The sequence below is a fragment of the Piliocolobus tephrosceles genome, chromosome 4 (genome assembly GCF_002776525.5).
Source record: "Piliocolobus tephrosceles isolate RC106 chromosome 4, ASM277652v3, whole genome shotgun sequence".
NCBI lineage: Eukaryota > Metazoa > Chordata > Mammalia > Primates > Cercopithecidae > Piliocolobus > Piliocolobus tephrosceles.
This window is the reverse complement of record NC_045437.1, coordinates 338,379-349,857: the sequence shown is the minus strand read 5'-3', so window position 1 is coordinate 349,857 and position 11,479 is coordinate 338,379. Positions and strand designations below refer to the sequence as shown.

Below are 11,479 nucleotides of genomic sequence, written 5' to 3'. Positions count from 1 at the left end.
GGGCCGGTAGGGACACCCTACCGAGAGGAACATCAGCACCCAGGGGGACACCTGCACCTTGGAGGAGGACACCTGCACCAGGAAGGACATCTGTGCCCAGAGGGACACTGCTCCTAGGAGGGACACCTAGTCCGAGGGGGGACACCTGCGTCAGGAAGGACAACTGCGCCTGGGGGGCGGACACCGTCAAGGGGACACCTGTACGAGGACGGACACTTGTGCCTAGGGGGACACCTTGCCTGAGGGGACACCTGCACCTTGGAAGACACCTGCGCCGAGAAGACACCTGCGCCAGGGAGGACACTTGTGCCTGGAGGGACACCTGCCCCAAGGAGGGACATCTGCTCCGAAGGGGGGGCACCTGCGCCAGGAAGGACACCTGTGCCTAGTGCGGGGGAGACACCGTCAAGGAGAAACCTGCACCAGAAAGGACACTTGTGCCTAGGGGGACACATGTGCCTAGGGGACACCTGCGCCTGGGGGGACACATGTGCCGGGGAGGACACCTGCGCCGAGGGAACACCTGCGCCGAGGACACTCGCACGAGCGGGATACTCCACGGTATCCAGAACGGCCTCCCTGCCCTCCAGGTCCCGGTCCGGCCTCCCGCTACGCGCCCCCGCGGAAGCCAGAGACAGGGAGAACAAGGATGAAACACGGCGACCACCGCCCATGGACCCGCGGGCCGTCAGGACCTGCCGCCGACTCACCCTCTGAGCCTACGCCGCCGCCGCCGGAGTCCCGGAAGTGGACAGCGAACGCGTCCTTCCGCTTCCGGCAACGGCGCCGGAAGCATGGGTCCGGCCCTCCGGGCGGCGTGGGTACCCGTCTCTTGGCCGAGCGACTTCAGCTCGGGTACCTGTCCCGTGGCCGCTCCCCAGCAGGACATGGTAACTGCCGGGGTGGGGGGTCTTCTTGCCTGTCCCAGGCCCCCCAACTCAGGCCCTCTCGCTGCCTCTGGCGACCCCCGCGTGCGCCCTTCCCCAGGGCCGGCGCAGTCTTGGAAGCCTCCGCCCAGCGTGGCTGCCTGCGTTTTCTCTCTGTTCGGTTCCCGATCTCGGGAGAGAAGACAGCCCCAGAGCCGCTGTGGCTCCGTCCTCTGCTGACGCCTCATGTCTTTATGTTGGTCGTGGCGTCCGCACTGCAGTGTGGCAGGGGCATCCCTCCTTTGCCGCGGACTGAGGTGGGCGCCGAGCATTCAGTAAACGAGGAAACGAAAGCGGGGAAGGTTGGGAATCAAGCGTCTGTCATGCCTGCCACCAGCAGACGAGCGGCTTTGGGTACTCCCTGGACCCAAACACGAACTCAGCTCCTCCAGGAGCGCAGTCATCCGCACCCACGTGGGAGCAATGCCCTGGGATGGGTGGCCACGGGATGTTTCTGGGGCCCCTCAGAGGCCCAGCGGCGCGGGTCTTGGAGAATGAATGTATGTCACTGGGCCGCTGCTGCAGAGGGCCGGTCCTGAGTCGCTGCTTGGAAGTCGCTGCATGGCCAGCACTTGTCTTCTCCAGGAGGAAAAAGCACGTGCTAAACTACCAGCATTCAGGGTTTGTCTGTTTGAGAAAGGATGCACCAACTAACCAGAAAGTCTTTCCTAGGTTGCAGCTACTATGTTTTCCCCCTGGCCCCTCCTGAAAATCGGCCACACAAAAGGAAGGGTCTGGAAGGTGGCAGAGAAGCCAGCAGAGACAAGGAAAGTGGCAGCAGCATGGGTCGGGGTCACACAGAAAGGAGATGGAGCTGTGGGAGCCCCCGCTGCCACTCCGACAAGGAGCCCTGCCCCGTGCCCTGCTGATGCTAACACCCCGGCTCTGTTATTTCAGTTTTTCCTTGTAATTTCTGAAAATCTAGCAACAAGTTGAGCAGTGAAAAAAATTTTTTTAAAAAGTTAAAATTACGTTAGAAATTATGACTGTAATTTTGAAACTAATGAAGGAAAAAAAAAAATGGCCAAAATTACCAAAGCTTTTAGGACTCTTCAAAATGTAGTATCATTGAGTATTATGAACTAAAGACTCATACTATTATATCAATGTCTGGTAGTGAATTTGGATGAAGGACTGTTTAGTAACTTCTTAACAGAACATTAAAAGTCTTTCTTGGCGGGGCACGGTGGCTCACGCCTGTAATCCCAGCACTTTGGGAGACCGAGGTGGGCGGATCACGAGGTCAGGAAATCGAGACCATCCTGGCTAACATGGTGAAACCCCGTCTCTACCAAAAATACACACAGACACACACACACACACAAAATTACCCGGGCGTGGTGGTGGGTGCCTATAGTCCCAGCTACTCGGGAGGCTGAGGAAGGAGAATGGCCTGAACCTGGGAGGCAGAGCTTGCAGTGAGCCGAGACTGCCACTGCACTCCAGCCTGGGCAACAGAGCGATACTCCATCTCAAAAAAAAAAAAAAAAGGTCTTTCTTCGCTGGGTGCAGTGGCTCCCACCTGTAATCCCAGCACTTTGGGAGGCTGAGAAGGACAGATCCCTTGAGCCCAGGGGTTTGAGTCCAGCCTAGACAACGTGGTCTTTTTGGTAGAAACCCCATCTCTACCAATAAAACACAGAAATAGCCAGGCATGGTGGTGCTGCCTGTAGTCCCAGCTTCCTGGGAGGCCGAGGCAGGAGAATGGCTTGAACCTGGGAGGCAGAGGGAGATTCTGTCTCAAAAAAAAAGATGTTTCTTGACTTCTGTTTTTGGCAGACCACATTGTGCGAACACCCAGGGGCACTGCTGAGTACAAGCATCATGTTGATTGCACAAGTGGATTCACGAACAGACAAGGACGTGACCAGAGACAAACATGGAAAAGGGAGAGGACGTCAGAAGCAGAGATGCTTTCCATCCTAGAGCAGGCCGGTGGGTGGGTAGGGTGCGAGTCCTGCGGCCCAGGGGTTGGGTTTTACACTGAAGCAGGACAGTTGATGAAGCTAAGGCTCCCAGCAGGCGGGAGGTGGAGACTCCTGTGTGAAGCACAGATACGCAAGGGGGTGCATCCTCAGTGAAAGGGTGAACTAGGAAAACAACAACAGCCTGGAGACTGTTCCTAAACTCAGCCCTCAGTGGAAGCCAACCCAGGGTCATTGCTAGAGGGATCCTCCACCTTGACAGGAGCAAGCTCGAGGGGCCTGGGGGGTGGGCACCGAAGCGTCCACAGTCCTGGCCCTGCTGTGGGAGAAGAGAGACCGTGCTTAACTCCTGCTTAGACCTAGTTAAATGCCCACATTAAGGTTAGCCACTACAGGAATAGAAACAGGAAGAGAAAATGCAGGCAACACCACAGAGACTAGGAAGAAGATGAGGACCCTGTGTTCAAATGTATCAGTAATGAGAACACAAGTAAGTGGATTAAAAACTGAAACATTCATAGGAGAACATCTAAAGCATCAAGAAACAACGATTAGAACTGGAGGCTTTTCACACGTGGGTCAGCGAGGCCTGAGAAGCTGGTGTGGTGATATGAATATCAAACAACCTGGGTTTTTGGTCAAAAGCCACTGTCAAAGATAGTTATTTTCCTAAGATGCAAAATGCATACGCCATAAAGAACAAAATAGAAAAGTTGCTATACTAAAGTTTTAAACTCTTGTGGGATATATTTTTTAAATCCTTAAGTGAAAAGCCAAGCCACAGAATGAGGGAAAACATGGTCAATAACTGTAACTGACAAAAAGATTGCTATCCAGAATAAAAACAGAACTCCTGCAAATGAATCTAAAAGGGCAAACGAGTGCAAGAAGAAACAGGTAAAGGACAAGAGCCATTGGCTCCAGGGAATAAGCTGCCTCCCTCGGCCTTCATCAGGGAGACCTTGTCCCCACACCCTCCTCATGGGGCCCTGCGCAAGCCTCTGAGCCGTGACCAGGGTGTCTTCCCCCAGGCCCTGCTCTGTTGTCACTTGGACCTCACTGTGGCTGTGCGGCCTCCCCCACTCGCCGTTCAGCTCCAGCTGGCCATACGTCCCACATAAAACTGCCCCAAAGACCTGGGCCACCCCTAACCCCAGCTCTGTGCACCTGCAAAGCACCGGTCCTCTCCATGCCTCGCAGAGTTCTCATGGTCACATTCAGCTGCCTGCACCCCTTCCCCCTGCACATGGGAACACACCGCACACCACACAAGTGCAGACGCCAGCTCTGGGACAGCGCTGATGTCTGCATTGTTTTCTCCTGAATGCGTCCCCAGCACTGGCCCAGGGCCTGATATTCCACAGGAACTAAAAAAATAATGCTGAATGAATGAATCAACAAAATGTACATAAAACAGCTGCGGTTTCATCCCTTCAGAAGCCCAAGACTGAAAAAGTCTTTCCATACAGGTGCCAGTGTGGGGGGAGGATAGGAGCCCAGGAGGGTGTGGCTGGTAGAAGGGAGGCCAAGTGTGTGCAGCCCTCTGGAGGACGCTGGGCAGCACCTAGTGAGATGAAATTGTGTGCGTCCAGCCAGGCGTGGCGGCTCATATCTGTAATTCCAGCACTTTGCGAGGCCGAGGTAGGCTGATCACGTGAGACCAGGAGTTTTAGACCAGCCTGGCCAACGTGGTGAAACCCGGTCTCTACTAAAAATACAAAAATTGGCTGGGCGTGGTGGGGGATGCCTGTAGTCCCAGGTACTCTGGAGGCTGAGGTGGGAGAATCACTTAAACCTGAGAAGTGGAGGCTGCAGTGAGCCAAGATTGCACCACACTCCAGCCTGGGCAACAGAGTGAGACTCCATCTCAAAAAAAAAAAAGGAATTTTATGCGTCCTAACTCCACACAGGCGCACGCAGCGGAAGCCAGAGTGGGGGTGAGGAGTGAAAATGCAGGAACTCCGTCTGCCTGAGGCCACAGAGGAGAGGGCATGGGGGGCGGGGTGGGGCAAGGTGTGGGGCCACAGATGGGAGGGCTGGCCTGGTCCCTGGGGAGGACATGGGAGTCTTACACCAGTGACCAGGACGGGTTTGCTGACGGGCTGCAGGGTGTGAAGGAGGTCTGGCAGGGGCTGAGCAGACTCTAAAGTTGCCTGAAAGGAAACACAAGCAAGCTCCCAGGGCCTTGGACGGCCATTTGTGCTTAACTAGACCCCAGCATTTTTTTTTATGGCATTGGGGGATCTGGCCACAATCTGCCTGGGCCGGTGACCCCCTTCCCCCTTCCCATGGGCTTGTCATGCAGGCCCTGTGCGAGGCAGGGCGGACCCTGCATGACCCCGGACCCACAGTGCTCTCAGCTCTACCCTCCTCGCTTCTTACAGGATGGGTCAGGTCTGGGGCGTCCTGAGAGCACCCACGAGGGGCCCTGACCCTCAGTGACATGGGAGGGGGGCCTAGACCCTCTCTAGATGCAGTGCCGCTAGGCAGGAGCAGGGAAATGGCAGGCATTTTCTCCTCCTTCACGAGGCTTGCAGCTCTAGAGTTTTATTTTTATTGCTGCCTTATATTTAGTGATGAAAGGCTGTCTTAGAATCAGATTAACCAGCACACTATTTAAAGGAAATAAAGTGACTTCATTTGGAAAATCACACAGACATTCGCAGACATTTCAATTTTTGCTAAACATGTACTAGCATGTCATGTACTTTACATCAATATTGCAAATTTAATACAAACCACAGTACAAAAAATATTTGAAAGCCTCCTAAAGGCACTGAGAAAGCAGTAGGGAGTTGCATTTATAGTGCATAGGTTTTAAAAATTCAACAAGTTGGTCTAGGTATTGAAAACTTTTTTCTTCCAGTAGAAACTGCAAAAATATAAGTTGTATTGATCTTCCTTCCATCCCATTACCACCTCATATTTGACTTTAATACTTTTTCAGCTATATAGGGAAAAGCTACATAAACAGAAAAACATGAACCTGTAATTAGTGCTAACAATGACATTTTAGAGAGAAGTGACACGTCCACACCTTCTATGTTCCATCGTCTTCCCCACTATTTTCCAAGAGGGTTGTGGCTATAAAATAATGAAAGTGCTGACTTGGGGAGTTTTTCTTGCCACCAGGGAAGGGACGTCGGACACCTTGCTGACCCCAGGCTCTCAGGGCCGCAGCCTCATGTGGGGTCCCCACACCACAAAACCGGCAGAGCCGACACCCATGTGCTGAGTGCAGCATCAGCACAGCATGGCCTGCCTGGCAGCAACCCACCAATCTGGCACCTGTCACCAGGAGGCCCTTGGGTGGGGGCGCATCTAAAGGTCTGGGAGGCTGCAGGGCAGGACGTGGTGAAGGAGCCTCCTGGGCAGGGGCTGCCGTCTGTGCTTAAGGAGGCCCCGGTGCTCCTTTGATGGCACTGAAGGGCCTGGCTATCATCGGCAAACACACAGCCATGTCTCTGATTCGATCTTTGGGGCCTGGTGTTCTTCCCAGTGACAGCCGTTGGCTCCAAGACACTCAAGACCTGTGATACACAAGACTCTCAGTCACTGAGCTCCCTGCCCTCCTCAGCCCTGAGACTAGAAGAGCAGCTGCCACATTTGGGACCCAGGCAGCGCCCAGGCTGAAGGGAGCTGCTGCCGGCTGAGCTCCAGGACACAGGACGTGGCTGGCCCTCAGGACGGGGAACTCCGAGAGTGGAACATGCATGTTGATTGAGACTTTTTCAGGGATACAGCAGATCTGATTTTTAAATCTTTTTTGTAGAGACATGTTCTTGCTATGTTGCCGGGGCTGGTCTTGAACTCCTGGGCTTAAGCAATCCTCCCACCTTGACCTCCCAAAGTGCTGGGATTACAGGCATGAGCCACTGCGCCTGGCCTGCAGGTCTCATTATTAAGGGTGTTTCCATGATCAGCAAAGGAGCTGAGCACTTGGTTAGAATAGGAAGGACGTGGGAAACTTCTGAAATACCATCCTGGTCTTAAATCCATAAATGGCCCGAGGCCAGAGGTGTGCCATGCTCAGCATGAGAAATGAATAAAGAGGGGCTCTGTGGTAGCGTAGGGCCCAAGTGGGAAGTAGGGGCCAGTCCTCAGGTGCCTGGTCCTCACAGGTGCCTGCTCTCCACAGGTGACTGACCCTTAAGCAGCTGGTCACCCATGGCTGGCCCCTGGGTAGCTCTGTCCCATCATGAGTTAGGCATCAGATAAGGGAGAGATGGTGGTGGAAAGCCATGAGCACGTCTCACACCCATGACAGCACGGCATGGAGGGCAGCTTTGAAAGGCGCCCCCTAGCTATGCAGTGAGTGAGTGCCCCCTCGGCAGGGCCTGGGGGTCATAGGAGGCCACCATGGCTCCGGGACTCTGGGCTCTGGTGGTTGGCTGTTCTCTTTCAGTTTTGAGAGGAGATCCTTATCCCTATCCCTGCCACATGGGGGCAAACTGTCCAAGAACCAGGCCACTGAGAGCTGCAGGCACCTGGCGTTGGGCAGAAGACCCAGTCCTGCCAACGAAACCTGGGTTTTGACAAACTGAAGGTGCATTTATCAAATGGCTTCAGCATTAAACCAGGGGCTAAGCACTGATCCCCCAAAGCCACCAACAACATAGCAGGAGTCCACACGGGAGGCAGAATGCACAGTGCGACGGGGTAGTGGGTCCCTTATCTGCCGGCTCCCGTGGCTCCTGCCACTCCCAGTGGAGCTGCCGTCAGGGCGCTGATGCCCTGTCCCTGAGGAGAGGGGCCTTCCCGCCCCCACACAGGTGGGCCTCACTGCCTGGCGGTGACTTCTACACCCTGATCTGATGCCTGCACCAGCCGGGTGGGGTTCCAGGCCACACCATGGAAGAAGCCTGAACTGCACCAGCAGCTGTAAGTTATCTCGGGTTGGTGGGATTGGTGACTTTCACTTTCTGACTTATGCTTTTGTATTCAAATTTCCTACTCTCAGAATATATCACCTTTACCACTGTTTTAATGCTGTTAATACTTGTCCATCTTGTCCCTAATTATTCTCCTAGGATGGCAATGGGAACTCTCATTTGAGTGAACCGTAGAGACAGCCAGACAGAGAGAAACCCCCACAGACAGCACAGTTTCCTGTGTCTTCTCTCTACGTTGTGTGTTTCTCTGTACTTGCAAACCCGGAGTCTGTGAACTCTGTATTACGTGATGCACCAAGAGGCGGATTAGTAAGAACCATCTGCAGAGACCCACTGAGAACTCGGGAGATGTCCAGAAGGAACAGGGGCTATCCTGTCAATTTCCAGTCCAGGTTGGCCTCACACTCTGTCATGGTGCCACACAGTGTGGGGCAGTGTGGGACCCACGCTGCCAACCTCTGCTGCCTGGAACTTTCTAGATTCCTCCATGAGTGGGCTCACAGATCTTTTCTCCGCGAGTTGTATCTCTAATTTGCAGTGTGCTGGCCTCTGCAGCGCACTGAGGCGATGGGCTGACTCTGCCTGCACAGCACAGGCCGGGAGCTGCAGGTGGCCTGGGAGGGCTGAGCTAGGTAGGTCACCCAACCGCTTCATCCCGACTGTGGACTTGGCGGCCCTGGGATGGGATGATGCTGTCCAGCCGTGATCACTTTCCCAAAGATTTTAATTCCTCAAAGAGAAATACTGTCATGCTTGAATAGATTTACGTCCAGTTTGCATTTAAGAACTATTGGGACATTTTACAAAATTCAGGATACGCTACTGCATATGCTGCACACACAGACTAGCAGAGTGCGCATGCACAGCTCTGCAGAGTGCGTGTCTTAGGATGGGCTCCGGCCTGACCAGGCGCGGGGCAGCCCAGCCGCTGACGCATCTGAGCCTAGACGGACGGATCTGAGCCTGGACGGTGGTCACTGTGCTACGGCAGGAACGTGCACTCCGAAGCTTGGGGCGGGACCAGCGTCGCCAAGGCACTTTTGGGAAACATCCCAGGCACCGCTCCCTGGCTGTGAGTCGCCCACTGGGGCGAGTCCAGGGGCTCCCGCTTGACCACAGGGGCGGCCTCAGCAGCTCTGCAGGCGCAGGACTGTTCGCCTCGGCCCCGTGCACAGAGCTGGTGGGGAGGCTCTGGCTGGGGAAGGCCGTGCACGGGCTCCAGGCAGGCACAGTGTGCGGGGTGGAAAGGGGTCAGCTCCCTGCTGCGCCCAACAGTGGCCCTGCCATGAGGCTGAGTCCCCCGCACGCCGTGCCCCAGGTGCGAGAGGTACACCTGTTGCCGAGAGTCGGGCTCTGTTTTCAGGTGCATCCTGGTAGGGAAGGTGGCTGGATGGTTCCTGTCACTGGCCCCCAGCCACACCTGGCTGGGCACACAGCCGTCTGCAGCATCCTCAGACCCAGAGTCCTTCTCCATCTTGATGGGCACATCTAGCAGCAGCGTCGAACCGCACAGGTCCCCCGGAGGCATGGGCACACCCTGCAGCTTCACGTCCTCCATGGGATAGCCCCTCGTGGCACAACGCTGAGCTCCAGGCTGAGGGAGCCGGTGCTGCAGGCTCCCCTGGGGAAAGTGGCAGAGGGGAGGGTGCACCTGGTCCTCACCGACATCCCGCACAGGTCTGCTGCTCCGGCTGGAGTAGGCACTGGGGGGTGGGCTCGGCGGGTGAGAGATGGGCGAGTTCCTGAAAGTGCCCTGGACACACGAGTAGGGCAGGCAGGAGCCGCGGGGCGTGGGGCGCAGGCCGGGTGGGTCACTCTTGCTGGGCTGCAGCCTCAGCCTGGCAGCATCCTCACTGTGCCTTCCCGCTGTCCAGGGCAGGGGCTTCGTGGGTCCTGGAGTCTCCCTGTGCCCTGTCACTCCGGAGGCCCTGCTCAGCATCCTGTGCTGCTCCTCCTCCCTGTGCCTGCAGAGAAGAGACGGGGCCCATTCGACAGAGCTGAAGACGCCAGGGCTGGCTGCCTTGGGCGGGGGTCTCTAAGGAGGCTACTAAATTAGGATGATGTAGAATCTGCTGGGGCTGCTATACCGACCCCACACTGCACTGTCCCTTCTAACCCACCCAGCAGCCCAGGAGGCCGTGCCAGTACCCCTACCCCCACTGTGTGCCCGGGGTGAGTGAGGAGGGCCCAGGGTGGGGTGAGGGTGCAGGCTTCAGGGAGGTGTCTCTGTGGGGCCTATGCCAGCTGTCCAGTGTCAGCCACACCAGTCACCAGCACTAGGGGTGGGGAGGGGCAGTGCAAATGGTCCCATGGAACTGCAAAGCAGAAAACACCGTGTCCAGCAGTTTCTGTGGCCAGGCTCTGTTGCTGACCAACGGGACACCACATGCCTTGGGACTGGCACTGCGTGACTGTGAGATGGTGACCTGGAGGGTGGGGAGAGACCCGTGGTGTACAGCTGGGCTGGTCAGGAAAGGGGAGGAGGCCCACCTGGGCAGTAGGCAGGCCCTGGGGAGGGAAAGGGAGGAGAGAGGGCTCTGAGCAAAGGCAAGCTCAGGAGTCAGGTGCCCGCGGTCCAGGCGACAGGTGAGGGCGGGTCCCAGAGCCCACAGGGCATCCTCGGTCCCATCATCCCTGGGCCACTGCTCCCCGGGGTCAGTCCCCAGCGATACACGTGACTTCCAGCCCAGGAAGCTTCCTGGGCAGCTCCACAGAGAGCAAGGTTAGCTGTGGCTCGCGTGGTGGTCAAGGCTGCCGCCGTCTTTTTTTTTCCTTCTTAATCACTCCCCCACCTGCTCTTTGGCCTCCACGGTGACTTAGGGAGCTGCCAGGGCTGGGGAGGCTGCCTGGCACCACTTACCCTGAGTACCCCTTGGGGTCGAGGACAAGGTTGGGGCCGCCCCGGAGGCACAGGCACGGGGCCCTGGTGGAAACCTGTGCCCATCGGCCAGCATCAGTCTGTTCCCTGAGCACCAAAACGCCGCTTTCTCTGCTGCTCCTTCCTGTTGGGGTTTAGAGGGGGAAGAAGCCGTCACAGCGCGAGCTGAGGAGCTCCTGGAAGACGGCTGCTTGTTCTCAGCAAGGCAGGACCCATCGGCTCCTCAGAAACGCACAGACCAGAGCCCAGGAACAGCACTTGTCCACAGTGGGACAGACTCCAAGTCTCTGCAAAATGGCTTCTCCATGGAATACGCCGACATCTCCAAGGGGCAGAAACACATTTTACCCATGTGGAAAAGATCAGATAAGAAATGTTCTAAGTACCTGCTGAGTAATTGGGTTTTCCATGCAGTTCCGATTCGCACAGGCTGGTGGTGGCTTTTACTCTGTGAAGAACACAGATAACAGCGAGATGACGTATGGATTAAACACGCGACGATGGTAGAAATTAATAAGGACAGGTATTGCTGTTGCCCCGAGCAGTGAAGACAGACACAATAATTGGCTCTTGTTTAATTCTTTACAGCGCGCAAAGTTATTTTCTCAGCTATAGAGTTACTGAAAATGCTAAGTCATGTCACTTTTCAGGCAATGAAGGGCCAATGAATTTGCTTCAGAAAGTCGAAGGATAAAATCATAGGATGGTTTTTAGAGCTTATATTTTTTTTCCTGGATGGCCAGAAAGAAAACACAGTCCATTCTCATGACTCCAGGTAGTAACGTTCCAGAAAGTGAACACTGAGGCGCGTCGGAGACCAACTCACACGGGGCATGTGTGTGTACCCACATACGCGTC

The 11,479-nt window shown here is 55.7% G+C and overlaps 3 protein-coding genes across 3 annotated transcripts in view; 1 reads left to right on the top strand and 2 right to left on the bottom strand.

Moving 5' to 3' along the window:
- EXOC3 (exocyst complex component 3) overlaps positions 1–749 on the bottom strand; it is a 24,432-nt gene extending 23,683 nt beyond the window's left edge. Inside the window, exon 1 of the mRNA XM_023194573.1 lies at positions 711–749. The gene's annotated coding sequence lies outside the window, so the exon portion shown is untranslated. The remainder of the gene's footprint in view (positions 1–710) is intronic.
- The window catches only part of LOC111527976, a 3,501-nt gene extending 1,420 nt beyond the window's left edge, over positions 1–2,081 (top strand). Inside the window, 2 exon segments of the mRNA XM_023194572.1 lie at positions 591–1,352; positions 1,355–2,081. Of these exon segments, the coding sequence (XP_023050340.1) occupies positions 591–1,352; positions 1,355–1,635 (1,043 nt within the window). The 3' untranslated portion in view covers positions 1,636–2,081.
- Positions 2,082–5,524: 3,443 nt separating this feature from the next.
- Positions 5,525–11,479, bottom strand: part of AHRR (aryl-hydrocarbon receptor repressor) — an 83,455-nt gene continuing 77,500 nt past the window's right edge. Inside the window, exons 8-10 of the mRNA XM_026449408.1 lie at positions 11,008–11,069; positions 10,604–10,745; positions 5,525–9,707 (exon numbers count right to left, since the gene is read on the bottom strand). Of these exons, the coding sequence (XP_026305193.1) occupies positions 8,726–9,707; positions 10,604–10,745; positions 11,008–11,069 (1,186 nt within the window). The 3' untranslated portion in view covers positions 5,525–8,725. The remainder of the gene's footprint in view (positions 9,708–10,603; positions 10,746–11,007; positions 11,070–11,479) is intronic.